At 48.6% G+C, this 13,083-nt stretch overlaps 1 protein-coding gene across 9 annotated transcripts; it reads right to left on the bottom strand.

Moving 5' to 3' along the window:
* Window positions 1-1,533: 1,533 nt before the first annotated feature.
* LOC102387619 (zinc finger protein 501-like) lies at window positions 1,534-13,077 on the bottom strand. Of its 9 annotated transcripts, none has more exons than XM_025213393.1 (7): window positions 13,019-13,077; window positions 9,358-9,474; window positions 9,033-9,119; window positions 8,402-8,491; window positions 5,993-7,227; window positions 2,401-2,411; window positions 1,534-2,172 (listed from the first exon to the last, which is right to left on the bottom strand). In XM_025213393.1, the coding sequence occupies exons 1-7, from the start codon at window positions 13,050-13,052 to the stop codon at window positions 2,163-2,165; spliced, it is 1,584 nt and encodes a 527-aa protein (XP_025069178.1). In that variant the 5' UTR covers window positions 13,053-13,077; the 3' UTR covers window positions 1,534-2,162. The 9 variants fall into 9 exon arrangements, 7 of the variants coding, with proteins under 7 accessions (XP_025069178.1, XP_025069177.1, XP_025069179.1 ...); XM_025213392.1 differs by having other exon boundaries at window positions 1,534-2,083; XM_025213394.1 differs by having other exon boundaries at window positions 6,003-7,227.
* Window positions 13,078-13,083: the final 6 nt, after the last annotated feature.

Below are 13,083 nucleotides of genomic sequence, written 5' to 3'. Positions count from 1 at the left end.
ATCTCCTCATCTCACTGAAGTTGGCCCTCCTGAAGTCTAGGGCCACCACCTTGAGCACCACTTCCCTTGGAAGTTGGTTCCAGATCCTAGCCGCCCTGACTGTGAAGTAGCGCCTCCTGATGTCCAGCCTGAATCTACTCTTGGTCAACTTGTGGCCGTTATTCCTTGTTACTCCTGGTAGTACTCGGGGGAACAGAGACTATCCCATTCCCCACTGCTCCCCCTGGTAAGTTTTATAGATGGCCACCAGATCCCCTCTCAGCCTTCTCTTGTGGAGGCTGAACAGGTTCAGGTCCCGTAACCTTTCCTCATAGGACCTGCCCTGCTGTCCCTTGATCATGTGAGTGGCCCTCCTCTGGACACTCTCCATGTTGTCCACATCCCTCCTGAAGTGCGGCGCCCAGAACTGGATGCAGTACTCCACCTGCGGCCTGACCAGTATCACATAGAGGGGGAGGATCACCTCTTTGGACCTGCTTGAGATGCATCTGTGGATGCATGACAAGGTGCGGTTGACCTTCCTGACCATGTCCCCACACTGTCGGCCCATGTTAATTTTGGAATCAATAATGCCTCCAAGATCCTTTTCTGCCTCTGTACTGACAAGAAGGGAGTCCCCCAGCCTGTAGGTGTGCTGCTGGTTCTTCCTCCCCAGGTGCAGCACCGTGCACTTGTCAGTATTGAATCCCATCCGGTTCTCATCTACGCCCCCCTGTAACCTGTCCATATCTAGTTGTAGCCTGTCCCTCCCTTCTAGCATGCCCACCTCTCCCCACATCTTAGTGTCATTTGTGAATTTGAACAAGGTGCTTTTCACCCCCCATCCAAGTTGCTGATGATGTTAAACAGTACGGGCCCGAGGACCGAGCGCTAGGGGACCTCGCTGCCCACATCCCTCCAGGTCAAAAAAGACCCGTCCACCACCACTCTCTGGGTGTGGACCTCCAGCCAATTTGCGCCCATGCCAGTCACCTAACTTTTTAATGAAAACAGGGTGAGAGACAGTGTCGAAGGCCTTCCTGAAGTCCAGAAAGACTATGTACACCGCAACACCTGCATCCAAGGATTTTGTGAGCCGGCTGTAGAAGGTCACCAGGTTGGTCTGACAGGACCTGCCTTGAATTAACCCATGTTGGTTGCCCCTAAGTATAATCTCCCCTACTGGTCCCTTGCAGTTGTGCTCCAGGATAATTTTCTCAAACAGCTCCCCCAAGACCGAGGTAAGACTAATAGGCCTATAGTTACCTGGGTCCTCCTTCCTCCCCTTTTTGAACATACTCCTTCCTGTAGCAATGTGGCACAGGTGCAGGTAGGCTAAGGAGGCGCCTGTTGTGGCCTTTATTTTCATAATCCTACTTGCTAGGATTATGAACAGTAGTTCAGTTGTTACATGCAGATATTTTTACAGCCTAAACAGCCCAGTCACTTTACTACTGTGTAATAGCACACTGGTGCTGTTTAAGGCATGCAGACATTTTACAAGGTAAGTGCAGACAGCAGGTAATTGTTAACTTACTTCAGCCAAAAGTTCAGTTAGATTTTCATTTTATTTTATTGGACCAATCCCCACCCCAATCAGAAGTCTGACAGCCCCACGGATGTTCAGCCAGTGCCAGTCCGGTTCTGCTGGGTGCTGGTGTCAGCTTGTCCGGGGCAGGACATTCCTGTAGCCCCCCAGGTGCATGGTGCTGTTCCCTTAGGACAGGCAGAAGAGGGCAGACAGTAGAAAAGGGCCCTTAAGGCCAGAGAGGGGTTAATGCTACTTTAGGGTGGGGGGTCCACAGGTGATACTTGGCACAGAAGTTGGAGTGGGGCAGCAGGTGTCAAAGTGGCTAGCAGGGAGAAGCTGATGCTAGGATCCAGGCAGCCTGGCACGATGCTGCCCATCAGTGCAGGAGGACAGCCCTGCCCAGCGCCCACCGCTGTGTTCACACCAACTCTCAGATGAACACTTTCGACCTGAAGGTCTAAGGCCTGTTTTAATCAAACCATGCATTCTTCACCAGCTCTTGTCCTTCTCAAATGGGAAGTTCGCGATTCTTGCACCTCAAACACCTTTCATTTGCTTCCCTAAGTCACAACTCTGTTAACAAGGAATCAGGATCTTTAAATGACTTTCTTCTGGAAATGTGTGGAAAGCATCATTGCAGTCAGATTATGTACTACATGCATCTTTTAAAAAAAAAAAGAAAGCATTAAAATGGCATGGTAATTACTAACTGCTGTGATTTTATTTCTTTTTTTACACACACAATTAATGGTTGTTACAACAAATCAAGATACAAGTGGCATACACAACATACACACACACACACACATGTGCAAAATAAGTCACAACTGCAGATTCACAATGGGTTGCAAGGCAAACTTAGCATCACAGGAGAAGCAAATGCTGCTTACCTCTTGGTTAACTGTAGGGGGAAAAATGGAAGAAAACTATTCAGGTGGGCTAAGACCTGTCAATTTAGGGCTTGTATGAAATGCAAAATCACTTTCATGAACTGAAGATAAAACCAAAAGGATTAATAAAGGCTGACAAGCACAAGAAGTGACAGTTTCGTAGAAAGACCTAGTAGCTACCCTGCAAACACAGAACCATTTGATTATATCAGCAATTCTCCAGCAGGGTGCTGCATCACTCTAGGGAGCCTTCAGATCCTCTCAGGGGTGCCGCAGGGCACCATGCAACATTACCATGATTAGGTGTGCAAACATGATTCAGAAGATAAATCCAGAGATTTCAAACAGGAATCCATAGTATGAAAACATTCTGCCCTGCTGTGGCCCAAATTCTGCTACAAAAAACTGCTCAATTATTTTTCCATAGTAAAATAATTAGTGAAAAACTAAGAGCTGCTACTTTCCAAGGGGTGCCTCAAGTCTAATAAGGATGAGAACCACTCGTTTATACTTAAAACCTAAACACATTCAAGTAGTACTTGCCAGTTAAAACACAGCAGTTTAAAACTACAACCACCCATACAAGCATTAAGGGTGCCCAATACATGTGCTGGTTCGTGTTTTAATTATAACGCATCAGAGCAGTCTAATCGAGTCTGCTCTGCTTTCTAATCACAATGCTCCAGCGTGGCCTCATCGTCACATGTATAAGCCACTGAAGGTTTAGAAGTGGCTGGTGGGGTGTTTTATCTAATGTTTGTTGAATGAGGTTTAGAACAGCAGATCCCATCCTGTGGTATGGGGACCACTAGTGGTACACATTAACAGATTTGTTATAATTGTATATGACAAAGATTTGCTGGTGGCACTTAAGGTTGTAGCATTTTAAATTGGTGGTGTGCAATCTATCAGAGTTTGGGAACTGCTGGTTTAGATAAAGCATCCCATGGCCATTTTCATAGCTGAAGGGGCTTATGCACCCGATGGTGAGGCATTTTAATTAGAGCGGCTACCTAGGAACCACTCTAAATAAAACACCCCCACCCCCAAACACATGTATAGGCAGCTTAAATTCTGAATTGGGATTCAAACAGTTTTATAGAATGTGCGTCTGAGATTTCTTTTTATACCAAGATGCCACTGTAGCCAATTCATGCACGTACTGTCAGCACACTAGTTTTGTTCTATTAACGACATAAGTTTACAAGTGAATCTGAGCATGTTTGCATGCAACACCTGTGCTTCAGGTTGTGAGGTGGGGCACCTACATGGGCCACGGGGCCGGAAAAGGAGCAGAAGTGGCCATGATTAGAGAAGGGGCAATTGCAGGCCAGCAATTTACACCCTGGTCCAGTTCACTCCTCAGTCGGGACAACTCTGCGTCCCCTTGGCTGCCCCCTTCTCTCCTAGAGACACAGGTAGCACTTTGAATTTTAAAATAAAAAGCTGACCAATACTTTTCTTCATCTAAGAATTTAGTGTTTGAAGACAAAAAAAACCCAAATACACACCCATTTCTATGGGAAACAGTCCACTTGGGCCACCTAGGCGGAGGTTTCTAGCCCCCACAAAAAATCCATGGTTAGTTTTCATTATGATGTTTGCTTTTCAATTCAGTTTTCAGGAACTATTTCCTCTCTGGTCAGAGCCTTTTTCAGTATTTTCAGTTACTCTGTCTGGAAAGATTTTTTCTTTCTTTTTTTAAATCAATGGCCCCTTTAGTTAACCAAAAATCGTTTCCCTGCAAGCATTTCCAGTTCAGGATTTACATCCAAAATACATAAGAGGAAATTCAGAACAATTAGAAGACAGTTTGCAGAGCTCTGCACAATTCACTGCTGATCCACCCTTTGCTGTTCCCCTCCCAGAGGCGTCCTGTCCCACCAGCTCTAGGACTGAACCTTGCATGACTGAATTACCCCTTCCTCTGGGGGCAGGCAGCATGGAGTTTGTGAATTCAAGGGCATCAAGGGTCTTTAAGAAGAGGCTTGATGCCTACCTGGCTGGGGCCGTTTGAGCCCAGTTTTCCTCCTGCCCAGGTAGGGGGTCGGACTTGAAGATCTACAAGGTCCCTTCTGACCCTACTTCTATGATTCTATGAATTCGTCACAACGGGAGGCTTCTGGTTTTGGCCAGGGCAAAAGCAAGGCGACAGAGAGCAAAAACATTTCCCAGAAGCTGTCAGAAAAATGTAGACTGGAGACATGGGCCAAAGATAAGAAAAAAAATGAGGGAAAAGCTTCAAAGAGGTCATTCCCATAAATGTGGTGAAGGACAGGCAGGCGATTCCCCCACACCACCACCCCATTCCCCTCCATAACCTTTCCTGACCTTAGCAGCCCCTCCATGACCCCCTATCATCCAGACCTGCCCAAACCTCCATCTGTCCGGAAGCATGCTCCTAAAAAACCCCTTGTGTCTCCTAACTCCCCATCTATTCTAGGCACACTGCTCCACCCTGCTTAGATCAGCAGGCCATAAGGGCTATACTCCTGCTCTAGCCTCACCCATCCTCCCTGCATATACTCAGGCCTGGAGCCTGGGAAAGAGGCAGAGCTCAGGCACAGCTGGCTGTGGGGAAGAGCCAAGTGGGGCACTGGGTGGCTGTTCAGGGTGCTGGCAGCAGTGGGGAAGATGGGCTGTGACACTGGGGACATTTGTACAAAACTTGCGCCGCAGTGCCCGGCGCTTTTCCAGTGCTGCAGCATTGAGAAAATGGTGGCAGCGTGCTTTTGAAATAAAGCACATCGAAGGTGCATTAGTTTAAAAATGCACCGCTGACATCTTTTGCATGCTGACGCACATTTCGCCACTTACACAACTGTATATGATGCAGTGCACATCAGCTCACATGCAGGTATGGATCTCCGGTGCTTCTCTGCATGAAAAGGTACGTGTAAAAATGCCTGGGGTTTTACCAATGTGGCTAGGCCAGGTAGAGAGGAAATTCCCACCTCCCAGCTGAAACAATTGGTCCAGAAAAGCACCTGCTGTGGAGGCTGCTCTGTCGACTGGGGATTGTTGGTCTGTTCCAGCCCATCCCAACCACAGCCCAATTGCCACTCACCCCAATATGAGAAACCTTTCTAAACTTCACCGCTACACTCATAGTTGTCCCAACTCCCATCATCTTCAGGGGGGATTCCCCCATCTTTTCCCAAGGCCCCCTCCAGTCCGGCAGTCGCTTTTCTGCAGAGGGGCTGCTGCTGTCACCGTTCTCCAAGAAGCACAACCAACTCTTCCCCCTCCTCCCAACAAACACAACACTGAATTCCAAAGCCCCTAAATTTCACCACCTCAGACAACGCCCAGCAGCAACATTAAAGGGCATCACTAAGTGCAACATGGGCAACTTAGTGGGAGAAACCAGAGCTCCTGTGGCAGAAGCCTAAGCCCACTTGCCCCACCCCCCATCCCAAATGCAGCTTGTAACTCCAACCACGACCCATTTATGGGGAAATGCTCCCATTCCCAAAGCCACGCAAACCCAGCCTGTAGTGGGGAAGTAGCAGCATTTCACATGAGGTATGGACCTCCCCTCACCCCCTCTTCAGAGTGCAGACTATGAGGAAGAGGCAAGGCAAGAGCTCACAGAAGCTGACCAGTGTGAATGCTGAGGGTCCGACCCATGGGTTCGCTGGTGCTTGGTGAGTGAAGAGCGATGCCTGAAGCTCTTCGTGCACTGAGTGCAGTGGTACGGTTGCTCCCCAGTGTGCACACGCTGGTGGTTGGTAAGAGAGGAGCTGGTCCTGAAGCTCAGCCCACACGTGGCGCAGGGGTATGGCTTCTGCCCTGTGTGCGTGCGCTCATGGCTAGTGAGAGAGGTCCTGTGCCTGAAGCTTGTGCCACATTGTGTGCAGATGAATGGCTTCTCCCCAGTGTGCAGGCGCAGGTGTACGCGCAGGTGGGATGGGTTGCTGAAGCTCCTCCCACAGTCGGGGCAGCAGTGAGGCTTTTCCCCGCTGTGCAGACGCTGGTGCACGCGCAGGTAGGACGGGTCTTTGAAGCTCTTCCCACACTGTTCGCAGCGGTGTGGCCTCTCCCCCGTGTGCAGGCGCTGGTGCACCAACAGGTAAGATGGGTCCGTGAAACTCTTCCCACACTCTGCACAGTGCTGTGCCGTCTCTGCGCGGTGCACACGTCGGTGCTTGGCGAGTGCAGAGCTCTGCCGGAACCTTTTCCCGCACACTGTGCACTGATATGGCTGCTCCCCGCTGTGTAGGCGCTGGTGCACGCGGAAGTAGGATGGGTCGTTGAAGCTCTTCCCACACTCCCCACAGTGGTACGGCTTCTCCCCAGTGTGCACACGCAGGTGGACCTGGAGGTGGAACAAGTGGTTGAAGCTCTTCTCGCAGTCGGGGCAGCCGTACGGCTTCTCCCCCGTGTGCACGCGCTGATGCACGCGCAGGTGGGATGGGCGGGCGAAGCGCTTCCCGCAGTCCGGGCAGGGGTGGGGGTGCTCTCCCGAGTGCGTCCTCTGATGCTCGGCAAGACGTGATTTGTAGCGGAAGCTCTTCCCACACACAGCGCAGGGGTGGCCAGACTCCAGCTGGTGGGTCACCCGGTGCACTCTCAGTTCCTGTTGGCCCCAGAAGCTCTCACCACACTCTCCACATATATACGACACCTCCCCGCTGTGAGTGCTGCCCTCAGGGCTCCTTGGGTTTCCCTGCTCTTTCAATTCTTCCTTATACACAGGGCTCATTTGTGGCTCAGCTGTTCTCTGAACGCACTGTGCAGGTAGCTGGTTTGTGGCTGAAACCAGTTCCAGGTTTGCAGGCTCTTCCTCAAGAGACTGCTGCTCAGCTCTGCTCAGCGTCTCAAAACCTGTTGGATTACAGAAATTAGTCCCTGTCCTGCTGGCAAAGGGAAAGCCCTGCTGTATCCCTTGGTTAGGATGGGACACAGAGCAGGTCCTGGCCTTGGCACTTGTGAGAACAAGAAGTCCAATTCCAAGTGGTTCCATGCTGGGGGTGGAGGGGCTGGTCAGTACACTGCTCGTGTTCTCTAGAGCAGTGGTTTCTCAACCTTTTTTGTACCAGGACCCACCTGTAAACATCAATGGCCAGTCCCACAGTGCCTCTCACTCCTGACCCACTGGCCTCTGCCCCCAGCCCCTCAGTGTGTGGGGGTGTATAGGACATGGGAGCCCCAAGCAGCCCCTTGCAGGCCAGAGCTCTGCCAGCCTGCAAGGGAAAAGCCATGGCTTCCCACATTTTTCTCCTTTAAAGGATAATCCATTTTTAAAAGTTTGTTCACAACCCTTTCGTATATTCTTGAGACCCCCTTTTGGGTCACGACACAGGTTGAGAAATGCTGCTCTAGTGAATTTTTCAGATCCAGATTCCCACTGATTCTCCCCCAAATCCAGGGACAGCTTGGGTGGGAAAACTACATCACCTCATACGCCTAGGGAGAAGACCCATACGGGATGTATGTGATAGCACAGATTGGGGTGGATCTGTAGAGGGGCTCACAGAACTTATCTATACAATTGAGGGCGAGACCCGAGGAATCTGCCTAAAGGAAGAGTAAGGCTTTGCAAGGGCTCATCTATACCACAGCAATGGCAGGAACAGGAGAAGTCAGTGCAGAACACTTCTCTTCTAATCCGAGGTCCCAGCTATGCTTGAGCCCCAGAAGCTCACCCGTGATACTGCTCAAAGCTCATCCCCAATGCTCATTCTTGAACTCCATGTCTCTGGCACTTGTGAGAATGATGTCTGTGGACAAGGCCAAAGACAAACTTCTGGGTCTGGAATGTGTGCGCACGCGCGCATGTGTGTGTGCATGCAGAGCATGGCCCTTTCTGGGACAGGCCACTGCTGTGGTTTAAATCAAGCCTTAAGGGTTGTTGTGCTTAGAAAGAAAAAGCAAACTACATCAGCCCTTGTCCCTCAAGGAAACGTTCTGGGAAGGGAAGGCCTGCAGCTAAAAAGCAGGGCCTAAAAATCAGTTCTCCAGCTCTCCTTTCTGGAAGAAGCAGAGCTTTGTTTCCTACCTGCTTGCTGGGAAGAGTCTGGCCCGGGGAATGAGTCCACAGCAATTTCCTCTGCAGACAAGTCCCAGGTGTCTTCCATATCAGAGGAATCTGCACCAGGACAAAAGGCTTGGTGTTAACCAGCATGTAGACTCTAGTTCTCAGGGCCCAGGACTTGTGACACAAAAGCCACCAGAGATGAAGCATGAGTTTATCCTTCATGGCATGAGAGTCTGTGAATCTCACCCATACCCAGAAGCCGTGTTAGTATGCAGCCCAAATCACTGATTAAACGTTGCCTTTATTCCTGTCTGTTACAGAGGGGAGCTCCAGTTTCAACTAAGCAGGAGGAACCAATGGCACTGGGTAGGAGAGATCCAGTCTCTCTACTGGCTTCCAGAACTGCTGCCCACCATGACAATTCCCAAGGGGCAAGACAAGTCCCATCATAGTCTACTGGATGGCACTATAGAGATATGCCCACCTTGGGATGGGGTAGGAGCTCTTACATTGCTGAGCAAAGATGGAAATTCCAGCCCACAATACCCTAGGAATAACAGATTTGTTTCTAATATTGAAACATTAGGCAAAGTTTTTGCCCTATCACCGTATAAACTCCCCTGTTGGGAGCCCTACCTCCCATGACACATACCTTCCCCCTCACCAAGGTGTGTGAGGCTCAAATTTTCAGAGGAAGGTGACAGGAGGCATTGCTGAAAGGAATGGCATTGCCACAGCCCTAATTATAGGTAGAGGAAAGGAATGGTTACCTACACCCACATAACTGAAATGCAAAGGAGTGTGAACACACATCTGCATAGACAAGATAGATGAGGGTAAACCACCAGAGGTCAGCACCTTGGGGTGAGAGTTCAGAGCAGGTCTGCAGAGTTCCAGCTCTGCCCATAATTCTGGTAACAAGCAGTTTATAACAAGGGATGGAGGCAAGGGAGCAGAAAGGGATTACCAGGACTCACCCGGGGACAGGCCCTCAAAAAATGCACTCTCTCCAGGGTCCTCATCATCATGGGCCCAGAGCTCCACTTCCCCTCGCTGGATGCGGCAGATTAAGTCTGGTGTGGGACCTTGGTATCCTGTTTGGGGAAGTGCACAAAGAGGGATCGTTTGTTACTCCCCGCTACAAGATGGAAACAAGTAAATCAAAATTCAAAACACTTCTGATATACAAGTGTGAAGAGTATGGGGAACAAACAAGATGAGCTGGAAGTCACAGTCTGTGAAAAAATCACTGGCATGACAGATTTGATGACACAACTCGTAATGAGAATGCCAGCATTGAGGGGTACACACACTGTTTCAGAAAGCAGGGCTGGAAGGAAAGGTGGTGGCATCACCCTATACATCCAAAATATACATACTTATTCCATAGTTCAGGAAGAGGTTAGAGGTTTTTCCTGCGCCTCGGGCAGGAGGCTGGACTCAATGATCTTCCAAGGTCCCTTCCAGCCCTAGTGTCTATGAATTTATGAGAAATTGGAGTATATCTGTATGAAGATGAATAGTGAAAAGGTACAGTTCTGATATAATGGTGGGGACTAGTTATAGATCACCAAGTCAGGAAAGGAAAGGTGGATGAGATGCTCTTCAAGGGGGTGACAAAATTGTCCAAAAATTATGAGACCGTATTGAAGGGAGACTTGAAATTTTCCAGACACCTGCTGAAAGAATCTCACAACCAAACATTCAATGTTAAACAAGTTCCTAACTTTGTGGAGGACAACTTCTTGTTGCAGACAGCTGAGGATACAACTGGGGGATCATCTATCTTGGATCTTGGGGAGGGGAAACCTGGGAGGAAGTGATCACAGTATGAGAGTATTCATGTTTTTGAAATAGGAAAAGCATGAAGTCAGAAGAATTAAGAAGCTGGATTTTAAAAAGGTGGATTTCAAGCAACCTAAGGAGATAGTAGGCGTAGTGCCACAGGAGAAAAGACTTAAGGATGAAGGAGCCCAGGATGCCTGGGAGATTCTAAAAGGGGACGGTATTGGACTCCAACAAGAAGCTGTTTCAACATAATGGAAGCATAAGAAGAATGTAAGAGACCAATGGGGCTACACGAGAAGCTTCTAAGATGCCTCAAAATCAAAAGGAAAGCCTACAGGCAATGGAAGAGGGGCAGGCGACCAAGGAAGCAAAATACAAGTTCCAGGAAAAAGCAAGAACCTGCAGAGACAGGGAAAAAAAAGCCAGGAAAAGCAAGCAAGCTTGGTAACAGCAGTTAAAGACAACAAAATGTGTGTTGATCAGAAAAGAAACACCAAGGAAGCTGTGGGTGCACCGTTAAATAGCCATGGCAAACTCTTAACTGAAGATGCAAAGAAGTCGGAGCTGCTCAACAGCTACTTTGCCTCAGTGTTCACAAAAACAAAGTAATGTGCAACCAGACACCTAGGAAGGATTATGTGGATAAGGAAGGAGATGAGCTGAGAGATGAGAAAACAAGAGGGACAGCCAGAGAGATTCTGATGGGATTATATGAATTCAAACTTCATCCCACGGTACTAAAGGAACTGGTAGAGAAGACCTTGGCAACAATATTAAAAAAAGTTGTGGGTACCAGAGGGCTGGAAAAAGGACAATCAGTCCCCTCTTAAAAAATAAAAAAAGGCATAAAGAAAGACATGGGGAACCGCAAACTGCTTGGCCTCACCTCAATACCTGGGAACTATTGGAGTATATTTTAAGAAAGGCCATTTACAAGCATCTGGAAGAGGAGTGGCAGATAATGAGTAGCGAGCATAGATCTCTTAAGAACAAATCATTCCAAGGAAACTTGATTTTTAACAAAGTAACGACCTGGGTGGATGAAGGGAATGCTGTGGATATTATGTATCTGGATTTCAGGAAGGTCCTACATGACCTTCTCATACACAATTTGGCAAAACATGGGCTAGACAAAGCTACTATAGGAAGGATAAGCAACTGCTCCATAGCTGCAAGTATAGAGTAATTATCGATGAAGCCATGCTGGGACAGCAGGGAACTTTGAGCGGAGTCCGCCCCGGTCTGCCCCGAGCCCAGTGCTGTTCAACCGTGTTTGTTAACATACTAGATGCTGCGATAAAGAGCTTTTTGAGCAAATTTGCAAATGAAATGAACTGTAAAGGACTGCAAACATGCTGGAGGTTAGGTTAGTCAAGGATCCATATGGGATGGTTTGGATAGGGATGATCCTGCCTCAGGTAGGGAGTTGGACTAGATGACATCTGGAAGTCCCCTCCAGCCCTGCTTTTCTCTATGAGAAAAAGCTCTGCAGCCCAGGGCAGGTGGATACCTTACAGCAGAGATCCCCAAACCTTTTCTTACTGCATACCCTCCTTCCAGATTTAACCAGCTGCATGCATACCCCCACCAGCACGAATTTTATATTTTACCCCCTTAAAAGCCAATAATTACTATAATGAAAATTAAACCCACCATTACACATTTTCTCCTGCGTACTGCCCAGTGATATCTCGCGTACCGCTGGGTGCGCACATACCATAGTTTGGGAATCCCTGCTCTAGAGGACCATGCTCGGCAACAGGACAACGAAGCAGAGCTTGGCCTAGCTATTCCTAATTTAAAGGTGAAAAGCTGGAAGTTAGAACAAAGCCAGAGCTATGTAGCACTCCTATCATACTACAGAGCTTGATACACATACACTTTGAAATACAGGGAAGCCAAAGCTGGTAAGACCTTCAAGTTTGTGTGTTAGAAATCAAGGAGAGAAGAACAAGGAAGAGACACCACTGAAACATGCAGACTAGAGCAGTTAAACATCTGGCCAAGGTGCAGTATGTAAGAAAGTGAACAAGTAAGAACTATTTCCCAAGTAGGGGTCTGGTGACTCTTTATGAGCAATGGTTGGTGACGGCGTGGATGTCCCGGGAGGGCAGGGAGAGATCACCTTGCAAAATAACTGCCGATAATGGAAGCTCCAGGAGTTAGACCGAGGGGAAGACCCAAGAGAAGGAGTGGATGTAACAGAGGAGGATTTTAAAAAGTCAGAGATGTGGGGCAGAAAATTTTCCAGTTCTTTATTTTTCTCTGTGGGAAATTTTTCATTTCTAAAAATTCATTAGTAACAATGCATGGACGCCAATACAATATTAGGCAAGCTTGGCAGTTTCAAAGTTGTAAGGAATGTTTCCCTAGGCAGCGTGAGAGAGAGTATATATAACGTTTCCTTGATTTGTAAGCAGGAGGACAAATACACTCACATAAATAATCCAAACCAAAAATCGAGTTATGAGTCCACCTAACTGGCTGTGACACGGCCCCCGCCCGTATCACGCGCAGGTCTCCGGGTGTGCTAAAATTAGTGTGTTGACAATTTTTAGTCTCTTCATTTCCCCACCCCCGTAAATTTAAGCAAACAGCGTCAGGGCAGTGCGCGCCGTTGTGCGTCGGCTTCACAACTATTCCAGTAAAAATATATTTTTTTCCATACGAAGCGTTGAATACAACATCTCCGCGTCCCACTCCCGGCTCACACCGTCAAGCCGTTTCCCCTGACGTCCCGCCCAAAATGGTCTTGCAGGAGTTGATGACGGTTGGACCTGATCATTTAAGCCGCGTAGACGTAACCCCCCCCCCCGCGGGGCAGAGCCAGGCCGGCGCGCGGGGCCTTACCCAGGGACACGAGCGCGCGGTAGTTCCTCAGCATCTGGTCCCGGTAGAGCCCCTTGTCGCCGTCC

Source organism: Alligator sinensis, unplaced genomic scaffold (genome assembly GCF_000455745.1).
Source record: "Alligator sinensis unplaced genomic scaffold, ASM45574v1 scaffold551_1, whole genome shotgun sequence".
In the NCBI taxonomy this organism is placed as follows: domain Eukaryota; kingdom Metazoa; phylum Chordata; order Crocodylia; family Alligatoridae; genus Alligator; species Alligator sinensis.
Note: the sequence above shows the minus strand (reverse complement) of the source record. Positions and strands in the feature narration are given on the sequence as shown.